At 44.2% G+C, this 13118-nt stretch overlaps 1 protein-coding gene across 1 annotated transcript in view; it reads left to right on the top strand.

Moving 5' to 3' along the window:
• The first annotated feature begins 8594 nt into the window (after positions 1-8594).
• LOC128589915 (aldehyde oxidase 4-like) overlaps positions 8595-13118 on the top strand; it is a 54694-nt gene continuing 50170 nt past the window's right edge. The window contains exons 1-2 of the mRNA XM_053596791.1: positions 8595-9492; positions 10864-10973. Of these exons, the coding sequence (XP_053452766.1) occupies positions 9483-9492; positions 10864-10973 (120 nt within the window). The 5' untranslated portion in view covers positions 8595-9482. The remainder of the gene's footprint in view (positions 9493-10863; positions 10974-13118) is intronic.

Below are 13118 nucleotides of genomic sequence, written 5' to 3' on the forward strand. Positions count from 1 at the left end.
AACACCAAGATATGAAGGAAGGAGTTTATTTCAGCCTGCAGAGCCCTGGTAGATTGGAGTCCAAAATGCCTGAGCTCCCCAATCAGCTCTGTCCTTGTCGTTTTATGGGACTCAAGAGTAGACAGACAAGGAATTATCATATTGCCTGTCATTGGAGATTTTAAAACATGCATGTAGGAAGGTGGGCACAGGATTTACAGAAGGGGAAGCAAGTGTCGGTTTAAAGGTCCCAGGAAGCTAAGTTTCTACAAATTCTTAAGAGCTGAGTCACTATGAGGAGGACTTTGCAGGAGTGTCCTTGGGCTTCTGTGAGAAGCCTTTTGTTCTTTCACACCTTACTTTTCTGGGTATCCTCTCTCACTCTTAGTATCTATCTTGTTTGTTGAGACAGAGTGTCACTTTGTTGTCCTCAGTAGAGTGCCATAACATCATAGCTCACAGCAACTTGCAACTCTTGGGCCTGGGCAATTCTGTAGCTTCAGCCTCCCGAGTAGCTGGGACTATAGGTGCCTGCCACAACACTCAGCTATTTTTTTTTTAGAGACAGTCTCATTTTGTCACCCTCAGTAGAGTGCTATGGTATCACAGCTCACAGCAACCTCCAACTCTTGGGCTTAGGTGATTCTCTTGCCTCAGCCTCCCGAGTAGCTGGCACTATAGGCGCCTGCCACAATGCCCAGCTATTTTTTGTTCCAGTTATCACTGCTGTTTTAGCTGACCGGGGCTGGGTTAGAACCCGCCACCCTCGATATATGGGGCCGGCGTCCTACCCACTGAGCCACCGGCACTGCCCCAATATCTATCTTGTTTATAGCCCTAAATTTGGCACTTTCCTAAAAAGTATATAATAAGGTTCCTGACTTCAAGAAATGCATACTCTACAGAACAAAATGAAACACAGAAACAATGAAAATATAATTGAAAAGCAACATGTTGAAAGCTCAATATATCCCATATACCATGCACAGAAATCTCAAAAGAACGTGGATTCAAGAGAGTTAAATGAATGGGAAGGAAAGAGACATAGGAGACTTAATGGAGAAGGGGAATTTAGAGCTTGGTCCTAAAGAAAGTGATAGAAGTGAATGACTTAAAAAAAAAAGTAGAAAATTTCAAATAAGAAAATGCATGGTAGGGCGGCACCAGTGGCTCAGTGAGTAGGGCGCCGGCCCCATACACTGAGGGTGGTGGGTTTGAACCCAGCCCCAGTCAAACTACAACAAAAAAATAGCCGGGCGTTGTGGCAGGCACCTGTAGTTCCAGTTACTTGGGAGGCTGTGGCAAGAGAATCGCTTAAACCCAAGAGTTGGAGGTTGCTGTGAGCTGTGATGCCACAGCACTCTACCTGGGGTGACACAGTGAGCCTCTGTCTCAAAAAAAAAATTAATTATATGTAACTTCACTTAATCAAAAACATTCAAGGTTTATTAGTTCTTTTAAAATACTATAAAGTCTTTGAAAAGGTGCATGTTTATGCCACTAATGAAGAATTTTGAGAAGTTTTACAAACTACATTATGGTTTGACCTAAAGTCCTAGGTGAGATATTATTTATATTGAACCATATGAATGGCCAATATCCTGCCATTTTTGACCTTCAAAAACAGCCAAGTCTTCATATGATTCAACCTATAACTATGTGATTATTTTCCTGTAGATAAGATATATACAAAAATATAGATTAAAAATAGATATTTTTACTCTCACAAAGTCTGGGTCCCTATATTGAGCCACTTATTATACTTATTATAGTTCCTTTATTATGTACAACATTGTCCCCAAATCCAAATCCCTTCTTTACTCTGTAGAAAATGACCTTTCAAGTTTAAATATATCAGCTGCCACTGTTGCAGCATTTCTTACATGTCAGACCCTGCATTGAACTTTCCTCATATCTAAAATCTAACAAATGCGTTTGGGATGGATTTTATTATCCTAATTTAATAAACTCAGCCTAGCTCACATGTGTCAAAGCAGGAACTAGAACCCAGGTTTTCTTGGCTCCATGTAGAAGCATGATGTCTCCAAATCACCACAGACCCTTAGGTAGTATTCGCACATTGAAGCAGGCAAACACCAGTAATTGGTCTGACAGTTGCCATAACTGACAGATGAATTAAAACCAAAAACACTACTTTGGGTCATCATAAAATGTCCTGAAAATTAAGGTTAAATGGTTTAGGGATTGAATCATCCAAATAGGTCAGATGACTCCAATCACAACCAAGTAAACTTAGGTTTTCAGTGTATTTATACTTGTGTATAGAAAGTCTTAGATGCAGTCTGTCTACCCAGGTCTTTATTAAAGATACATGCTGTGTCACTCTGTTTGGGTTTTTGTTTACCACATTATAACAACTCCATTTATCTCACTTCCAGGAGGAAGCCTTAGCTGACCCTCTGCCACCTGTCCCGCCTCTCACCTCCTTTGCCTTCCCCAGACTTGAGTGACACAGTTTACGAGAATGAATGAGCACGGCTGTGCACTCTTGTAGCTTTCCCTAATTGCTCAGAGACAGACTAGCTTGTCACCTGCCCTGCCAGGTACTTGGGTAAATGTTTAAACAATTAAGCAGTGAATTTGATTTAAACTGCGTTACTTCCTAAGGAATCAACTGTTTGCCAAGTGAAAGGATCAGGAAAGTGTTGCATGTATCGAGAAGAGCAGTCTTTTGCGAATAGACAAGAAAAAGTAAGTGTCTAGCTTTTCCACTTCACTTGGGCTTGACTGAGAAATACCCACATAAACCCAAATGTATTCCTGGCCTCTATTTCTTTTCAGTGAGCGAAGTGTAAAATAAGTGAATGCTGGGCATAAACAGCCTTTACGAGCTGCCCAAATCAGCAAGCTGGTGACATGCATGAGGCCGATCACCAGAAAAGGCTGTTTTCCTTCAGTACAACTTTCTAAGCCTTTACCTGGGTTTACCAACACCGCCCCCCACAAGCATTCTGAGGGGCTAAACAGTGATGCACCTTCATGTTCACAGCAAAACAAAGAAAAATCTACAAATAACATATAAGAACCAGCACAGACATTTAAAATTCCATTTCTGATGCCAAAAGAGGAAAACCCAGAAAATCTGGGTCCAGAAAATCTGCCAGGGAAATCAGCCCATGTTCCTGGGAGGGTGGGAAGAATCCCATCCAGGGATGCCCTAGAACTCTGGCACCTCCATTTAGTGTCAGGGGTGCCAGAGGTAAAGGCCCCGACTCTTAAGTCTTACACTTAATGATTTCCGTACCTTTCTCAATAACTCTGAAGTTGTATTTGTATTTTGTTTTGTTTTGTTGAGATATGTACCAAACTGTATAACGAAGATGAATTCCAGCCCTTCGATCCATCCCAGGAACCTATATTCCCTCCTGAACTGATAGTAAGGCGTTTACTTTTGTTGTCTTGTAACAGAATGTGCTGTGTGCCTGCTGTTTACACTGTGGAATTACCAAGTTTTAGACATTAACTTGAAAGTACTACACATGTCCAACACAATAATAGACTAATAACCCTTTCGTAGGGACCCACTCGGCTCTACTATAAATAGTTCAAAACAGACAGTTTCAATGAGTGGTGAGGCCAGGACCTCAGGGATGCTGTTGCTCAGCCCCTTCAGCGGAAGACCCAGAGGTCAGAGGGTGGGGATTTGTCCAAGGTCACACAGCAACGCTGTGAGATGTCTTAAAGGCAACTTGCCAAACTGGTGAACTAAGAATCAGATGACACTTAGGATAGTGGAATTACACTATTGTTACAATTGGCCGTGATGATTTCAACTCAAGGGAGGAGAAAGAAGGAGAGAAAATAATGTCGATAGTGTGGTATGTCCACCGGGCCATCCCATGACCATGTCCTGGAGAGAGCATGAGATGAGAGAGAGGGTGCTACTCTACTGCCGCTCCGAGGTGTCCGTCCCCATGAACCCCAGAGAGTGTGAGAGCGTGGACGTGCCGAGGGTGAATCTACTGTTTAAAATCCTATCTATAGGTATAGGTACATATGAACGTATGAACATCTCTTTATGTATATATTTATCTATGTAAGCATGTGTGTGTGTCTGTGTGTAGACAGAGAGAGAGTTGTTAAAAAATCAACTTACAGATACCTGGTGAATTTTAAGCGATTATTTTTGAGGAAAAATTTGCCTGTACGCAGTTTTTGTCCCCAAGCCGAGTCTCCTTGAGTCGCTTTTCGGGCAGAAGGAGAGCCGGGCCGAGGCGTTCATCACTCAGGGCTGCTCCCACCTCACACAGGCGCTTCACAAACACACGCAGAGTTACTCTGTGTCTGGGGTTGATGCACGCCTGTCACAAGGCTTTTTCATTAGTGCCCACATGGATCTTCTCAATCTGGGTGGTTTCCTGATCCCTGAAAAGTTGGGTCTTCTCAGAAAGCTAAACCAGTGGGCCACTTGGACACCAGATATGGATATACTCATGGTTTGTTGTTCAAGAATCTTCCATGCAAACCATGAACTTTGCATCTCTGCAGAGAATGGCAGAAGATCCGAACAAGAAAAGGCTGATGTTTCAAGGGGAGAGGACCACCTGGATCACCCCTGTGACCCTGAACGACCTTCTGGAGCTCAGAGCCAGTTTCCCCACAGCTCCGCTTGTCATGGGGAACACTGCAGTGGGTAGGTGGTTTAGATGAGATACCCTAAACATCTCTGTCTCATTTTCGTTAATGATGTCTGTGGTTCTTTAGAATGTTTATTGTTTTCCTTTGGAAATGAGTCGTTTATGTCACAGTTTTCACTCGGGATTATCAGTAAGCAACCTTTATTCGCATCTGTTGCCCTCCTTTCTAATTTTACTCATTAGTTTAAATACTTTTCCCCTTCAGGACCCAGCATTAAATTCAGAGATGAATTCCATCCGGTTTTTATATCTCCACTTGGGCTTCCAGAACTATCTTTTGTGAATACCACAGATGCTGGTAAGCACCTTCTTGTTTTCGAGTAAAATGTAGCCACTGGCTGTTGGTGACATTAGCAATCAACCACACACACTGGGTGATTTGAGCACTCTGTAGACTATCTGATCACATTTATTCATTTACTCATTCAAAACCATTCATTGAGGACCTATTGTGTCCATTGAGTACCACATTGCCATAGGAGCCTGGGGGCCCAGGGGAGATGCCACCTAGGTCAGCCAGGGACAGAGGGCTTGACCCAATAGGAAAACGTCCAGCATCTGCTGTTCAGTAGGAAAGGTTCTAGCCACATGTTACTCCCGGATTCACAAGTTTGTTTGAGGCTAATCCCCCACACACACTCACATGCACACACACATAAAAAAAGTCTGGGCCACAAGATTTAAGATGTAGCTGTGAGCAGCAATCTTATTATCTCTTGATCCTCAGAGCAGCTCTGGGAGGTACGCTTCACTGGTTGATATCTCGGGAAACATAGAATCAAAGGGCTTATGCAGCTTCCCCACACGGCTAGACCACATGTCTGCCAGCTAAGTCGGGACTAGGTCCTGGGTCTCCTCACTCCTCACTCGCATCACTGTGTAATGCAGTGAATAAAACTTAACTCACTGGACACTACCCAGGCTTTCAAAGGATCACAGGCTACTGGAGGCAAACTCCATAAAACAGGGTTCTCCCTATAAGCAAAGAGAAATCAAGAGGTAATTGCTTGCTAACGTCTTCCACCTGCCAATCTCAAGTTGGTCCGCTCATGACCCCTGCCTGGACCCGGGGTCTATTTTGTTTGCAGGTGTGCGTATGGGCTGTGATTTTTTTTTTTTAACCTGTTGGAAATTCTACATCAACAGATTAGCAGGAAGAGATAGACAGGCGTCCTCAAACTGCGGCCCACGGGCCACATGAAGCGGTGTGAATTGTATTTGCTCCTGTTTTGTTTTTTACTTCAAAATAAGATATGTGCAGTGTGCATAGGAATTTGTTCATAGTTGTTTTTTTTTAACTATAGTCCGGCCCTCCAACGGTCTGAGGGACAGTGAATTGGCCCCCTGTTTAAAAAGTTTGAGGATGCCTGAGATAGAGCAAAGGGAACCAGTCAAGTACGGGAGACGGCTAGCAAGGAGGTGTGGGGGCATGAGGTTGGGGGGGCAGAGGGATGGGGTGGGTGGAGCCTGCACAACCAGGTCCCTGCTTCTCACCCTTTTCTTCATTATCACCCAGCTCAGGAGCCATAGACACGGTTCCCCTAATCATCCCTCCCCCAAATTTCAACACAATGAATAACTGTGGATCTGTTTGTGTACAGAATGTGTATTGGTGCTTTCTGCTCAGAAGGTGTCAAAAAAGGTATACACATTTTAAGGAAAAAATCATATTAAATTCGTAATACTTGGGCGGCGCCTGTGGCTCAAGGAGTAGGGCACCGGGCCCATATGCCGGAGGTGGTGGGTTCAAACCCAGCCCCGGCCAAAAACCACAAAAAAAAAAAAAAAAATTCGTAATACTCAGGTCACACTTGACTTCTGCAGTTACAAGAGGTGCCCGACGTGACTTTTATTCATCTTTTGTTGTTGGTATATATTGACTATTAACAACTTTAATATAGTTTTTTTTTCTTTAAAATGTGTATACGTATTTTGGCACCCTCTGGATATAAAGAGTAAGATTTTTTCACTCCCTTGGGGCAATACTGCCGCCACTGAGAATGCCTGGAGTAGAGGACATCGTAGTGAAATCACAGCCCATACGCAAACCTGCAAACCAAACCGACCCCGGTCCAGGCAGGGGTCTGCGCTTATCTCCTTCATAAGTGGGGTGATAGGAAGAGATTGGGGGGAAAGAGGCAGATGTGTAATGCACATTCTGCGGGTCAATTTCCTCTTAGATTTCATGATCTTTAACAATATGATGGGATCAAAGCTGGGAATTTCATACTTGATCCATTTATTTGGGAAAACTGAATTGGGAATAAATGAAGCCGTGAACATGAGCTGTCCGTGGTTGACATGTGCTGGGACGTACAGCATACATGAGTAAGCATGTACCTGAGACAAAGGATCCGGTACTCAAAACTGGGGAATAAAGCAAATTGCCAGCAATACCTTTATTTTTGTTTTTAGCAGTCTCTTTAATTATCTTTGGTTTTTGTTATTCCAAGTAAATATGAGAAGAGAAGATATTTGAAAGAATGTTTCTGTGCAGTTCCCTTTAAATTCACATTCCACTACTCTATTCTCAGGGGTGACAATAGGTGCGGGGTACAGCCTGGCCCAGTTGAATGACGCCTTACGTTTTATTGTTTCGGAGCAACCGAAGGAGAAGACGAAGACCTACCGAGCTCTCCTGAAGCATCTGAGGACTCTGGCAGGAGCCCAGATTAGGAATATGGCCGTGTGTTCTCTATTGTTTTATAAAATAAGTCACAGTTATAGGCAGCCACGCAGTTCTGTTCAGTTTCACGACTATTACTCTGAAGGAGTCCAGAGTCGATGTGGAACGTGCTTGTACAATATGAGTGTGAGCATGTGTGCCACAGTGCGAGATCCCACACTGTGTGTGTATCCAAGGTGATAGACATCATGTTGGGTGTGTGTGTCCAAGGTGAGAGGTATCGTGTGTGTGTCAAAAGTGAGAGGTATCATGTTGTGTGTGTCTCCAGGGTGAGAGGTTTCACATTGTGTGTGTGTCTACAGTGGGTGGCACATGAAACGGTAAGATTCTGGCACTGACATCAGAAGATCCTGGACAAGGCACTTGAGCCCTGTAAGCCACTGTTCAGGGTAAGGGGAGATGTTAGGCAAAGGGCACAAAGTTGTAGTCAGGCAGGAAAGAGAAGGTTTAGTGATCTATTTAGTTACTAATAACGTGCTGTATACTCCAAAATTGCCAAAAAAGTAGATTTTAAATATTCTCGCCACAAAAAACAATAAGTATGTGAGGTGATGGATATGTCAATCAGCTTGATTTAATCATGTCGCAGTATATGTACATATCATAACATCACATCATGCCCTGCAAATACATAAGATTATTTGTCAATTTAAAATTTTAAAAATTAAAATGAAAACTATGGAACAAAGTAACAAGACAAAAAAATTAAAATGTAACTAAATGAGCTGACTCTAAAGTCTGTGAAATATGTCTTCTCTAGGGAACGATAACCAAAAGCAGACCATTCCAAAAGACTATAGCCGACTCTCCTCTCTTAGACCTTTGCCTCAAGGTCAAATTCTAAACATGTATATCCCACACATCCATTCTTGGATGCCCTCAGTTGTCTAGCTTATCAGGGTTTCCTTATTATTGAAGATTTAAGAATAAGTGATCTGAACCACTTTTTTTTTTTGCAGCTTTTGGCTGGGGCTGGATTTGAACCCACCACCTCCAGCATATGGGGCCAGTACCCTACTCCTTTGATCCACAGGCACCACCCTGAACCACTTCTCATTTCACACATGCTGGGCAATTCAGCAGGATTAGCTGGCCCCCCAGAATGCTTCATTTCTCCTGATCGTCTCTGGCCCCCTGCTGACTCTCAAAACCCACTATGTAGGGCGGCACCTGTGGCTCAGTGAGCAGGGCGCCGGCCCCATATACCGAGGGTGGCGGGTTCGAACCCGGCCCCGGCCAAACTGCAACAACAACAAAAAATAGCCAGGCGTTGTGACGGGCACCTGTAGTCCCAGCTACTCAGGAGGCTGAGGCAGGAGAATCGCCTAAGCCCAGGAGTTGGAGGTTGCTGTGAGCAGTGTGATGCCACGGCACTCTACCGAGGGCAATAAAGTGAAACTCTGTCTCTACAAAAAAAAAAAAAAAAAAACACTATGTATTTCCACCTTCTGCATCTTCTGCCCTTTTCAGAACCATGCTGCTCCTCTCAACCTTGACTTGTCTGTCCCCTTAAGGCCTCTGGAGGGCCCTGTTCGGGGTGCTGGGAGGAGCGGGCCTGAGAAAGCGGCTCTGTACCACGCCCACAGCCATGCTGCAGGCACTTTGGATTCAATGTCCCAGTTGTTTAGGGTTTACTCGTGTCCAGCCTCCCCACCCCTCCATGATGTTGGATACTCTGTCTCTCCTGTGGCCATACCCGCTTTTCTCTAACCTGCTAGCACCAGCCCCCAGATTCCCATTCATGTCCTCTTTTGTCTTCCTGGATAAACAGGCCTATCAAAGAATGAATCTAAACAAAGTCAAATGCTCACCAGGGTCAGTTCTCAAAAAAATTTTCCTACTGATTGCATGTTAAAGAGAAATAATTTTCTTGAGTTCTAAGTTTGGATGGGGTTAGGAGTGGGACTCTTGCACAAAGTACTGCCTAATCTATTTAACTGCCCCCAAACTCTGCCAGATCTTTCTGCCAAGGGAACAAGAGAATTAAACACTTACACAAGATCCCTGTGTACATAATCTCTTACTTGTCAAGAAACTCGGAGTAGCTTTCTAAATGTCATCTTTTTTTTATCTAGACTGTAGGAGGACACGTGGTGAACCGGCCTAATTTTTCTGACCTGAACCCTATTTTAGCAGCAGGAAACGCTACCATCAATGTGATGTCTAAAGGTAAGACTCTGGAGCAAAGCTTTAGGCATTTTTTAATTTTGCACTTACCACTGTCAGTTATGCACTTACCACTGTCAGTCCCTCCTGATATGACGTAGGGACCCAAGCACAGCAATTTAGACGCATGTGCATCTGTGTCACCTCACACCTGAGTGAGAAGCTGCCCGCAATCCTCCTGCTCACTGAATGCTCCATGTCGCACAGATCAGATACTTCACTGCACCTGACAATTGTCCTTAAATATCTGGCCACATTTACAATCAGTCCAAATTATAGTATGAAAGTAGTTGAAAAAATTAATGATAAATTTCTCTGTGTTTTTAAAAGTTACAGCATATTTCTCTCATAAAGATGGCAATTTTTCTTATAGGACTCTTCGTTTTAAGCACAAATTTCTGGGAATATATTTCTCACTCCTTCTCTTTTTATTCCAAAACATTATGAGCTTTGTGGAGGGAAAATGATTTAAACTTGATGAAATAGAAACAAATACAGATTATTTATAGGGCTATTGATGTAAGATATTTTCTTCATGATTAAAATTACATTTAAAAATACTGTGGCTCAAATAAGAGAGTAGGATAAACTGTTTAAGAATACACAGTAACGTGCTGTACAGCCTTGGATCCTAGGAGCAACAGGCCAGACCATATAGCTCAGGTATGTGTAGGCTATGCCATCTGGGTTTGTGTAAGGACAGGCTATGATGTTCCCACAATGACGAAAGCACCTCAGGATATATTCCTCAGAAGGTGTCCCCATCATTAAGTGACACGTGACTATCAGAAATCCCACCTCTGCCCCTAGTCCCATCCATAGACCTTTGGAAAGTCACTTCACCTCTCTGGACCTCAGTCTTCCCATCCATGAAATATGTACATCATACTGGGTTGTTTCCAAACAGCTTTAAAGTCCTTCAAGGCCAAAATTTGTGAGTAGTGTATAATGTCGATAGCAGACGTCCTCAAACTTTTTAAACAGGGGGCCAGTTCACTGTCCCTCAGACCGTTGGAGGGCTGGACTATAGTTTAAAAAAAAAAAAAACAATGAACAAATTCCTATGCACACTGCACATATCTTATTTTGAAGTAAAAAACAAAACGGGAACAAATACAATTCACACCACTTCATGTGGGCTGCGGGCCGCAGTTTGAGGACGCCTGGTCTATAGGAACCAGAAAAGACTTTTCAGCTTGCATTCCCCAACCCCAACATTGCACAGCCAAAGATCTCAAAGCTTCTGGGACTTGCACCAGGGGACCCAGCTTGGGAAGTGGGAAGAGAACTGTATCCACCATCCCCGTAACTGGTGCTGGCTGTGTATTCTGCAATCTGCTAAGCTCATCCTAATCAAGATCATTTCTCTAACAGACGGACAACGGCAGATTCCTTTAAATGGCCCTTTCCTTGAGAGATCACCCGAGGCCGACCTGAAACCAGATGAGATTGTGCTGTCTGTTTCTATTCCCTACTCTACTCAGGTGAGGCTCCCCAGAGTCACCCCCCAGCCCCGAGCAGCAAGCCAACAGACAGGCTTCCAGGGGCAATGGTGTCCTCTAGTTAGAACCAGCTGGTTTAAGAAGACAATTTGGGCTGCAGCACAGGGAGGGGTAAATTCCCAGAAGACCATTTGATTTGCTTTCACTTCAGGGCCATGTTATGACGTTTACGAGCCCTAGACACTTCTTTGTGGATCCCTTTGTGGATCCCTTCCTCCGCGAAAAATTTTATCATATAAATGTATATTTGTGTGGATGTGGATGCGACTATGACAGTAGAAAGATGAATATAAGCCTGGCTGCATTCAGTATTCCATATACATTATTATATTCATTTTTTCTTTTGATTTTAAAAGACATTAAAAATAAGACATTTCTGGCTTGGTGCCTGTAGCTCAGCAGGTAAGGTGCCAGCCACACACATCAGAGCTGGCGGGTTCAAATCCAGCCCCGGCCTGCCAAACAACAATGACAACTACAACCAAAAAATAGCCGGGTGTTGTGGCAGGCACCTGTAGTCCCAGCTACTTGGGAGGCTGAGGCAGGAGAATTGCTTAAGCCCAGGAGTCTGAGGTTGCTGGGAGCTGTGATGCCACGGAACTCTACCCAGGGTGACATCTTGAGACTCTGTCTCAAAAAAAAAGAAAAGAAAGAAAAAGAAAAAGACATTTCCAATGGCCGAAAAGTATCCTGGGCCCTAACCTTTTGTGTGAGTTGAAGTTCTGGTTTCAGATAAACAAGCATCTTAGCCATCATTGAGTAAGTCTAAAATCAATGTAATTTACTAACCATACTGATCTATATCCCAGTCACAGTGCTAAACCCAGGAGACACTGTACAGGTTTATAAGACATGGATGGGATCTTTTCCTCCAAGGTCCCTATATCTAACAGAAAGGGCTTGAAATAGGAAATAACTAATCATCCCAGCAGGAAATGGGAGGACCAAGAGCCAGTCAGAGTGTCTCTGGTGACAGGGAGAGTCCTCCCCTAGAGTGGGGAGGGAAGGGAAGCAGTTAGGGCAGACAGGGCAGACATAGAAGAGGGTCTCCTTTGAAGCAGTGGGGAGAAGGGAGTGGCCATTCTGGGCAGGTGCACACAGGGGTGGAGGGTGGCAGGCTGGGAGCCAGAAAGCAGGCTGAGTGCAGGAGCAGCCTGGTGAGATGAGGTGGGAGGGAGGCTGGGCTCCAAGCACATCCTTTGTTCCGTCAAGGAGTTAGCAGATGACCACCCTTGAAGGTTTGAAAGCAAAGCAAAATTTAAATTAAAGTGGTATTTGAAGAATATTGATCCAGTGGAAAGAAGATAAACTGGTTGTGGGACAGACTAAAGGTTGAATGATCAATTAGGAGGCTGATGTAGTAACTCAGGTGGGAGATGGTAACGTGGTGGTGGCAACAGGATGGAGAGGAAAGTCCCTACTGAGCAGTTCAGCAGAGTAAATATAAACAGGATGTCTCAAACACTACCTTATCACCCCAGTGTGTTTTTATTGTTATTTATCTATTTATTTATTTATTGAGACAGGGTCTCTCTCTGTTGCCCCAGCTACAATGCAGTGGCATCATCATAGCTCACTGCCACCTGAATTTCTGGGCTCAAGTAATCCTCCCACCTGTCTCTCAAGTTGCTGGGACTATAGGCATACTCCACCACACCCAGCTAATTTTTCTATTTTTTGTAGACATGGGGTCTTGCTCTTGCTCAAGCTGGTCTCAAACTCCTGACCTCAAATGATCCTCCCACCCCAGTCTCCCAGAGTGCTAGGATTACAGGTGTGAGCCACCGTGCCTGCCCACCAGTGTTAATTCTATATCAAAAATGTTTTATCCTGGGCGGCGCCTGTGGCTCAGTGAGTAGGGCGCCGGCCCCATATGCTGAGGGTGACGCGTTCAAACCTGGCCCGGGCCAAACTGCAACAAAAAAATAGCCGGGCGTTGTGGCAGGCGCCTGTAGTCCCAGCTGCTCGGGAGGCTGAGGCAAGAGAATCGCGTAAGCCCAAGAGTTAGAGGTTGCTGTGAGCCGTGTAACGCCACGGCGCTCTACCCGAGGGCGGTACAGTCAGACTCTGTCTCTACAAAAAAAAAAAAATGTTTTATCCTTCACATCCTTCCCCCGCACCAAGAGG

Source organism: Nycticebus coucang, chromosome 7, assembly GCF_027406575.1.
Source record: "Nycticebus coucang isolate mNycCou1 chromosome 7, mNycCou1.pri, whole genome shotgun sequence".
NCBI lineage: Eukaryota > Metazoa > Chordata > Mammalia > Primates > Lorisidae > Nycticebus > Nycticebus coucang.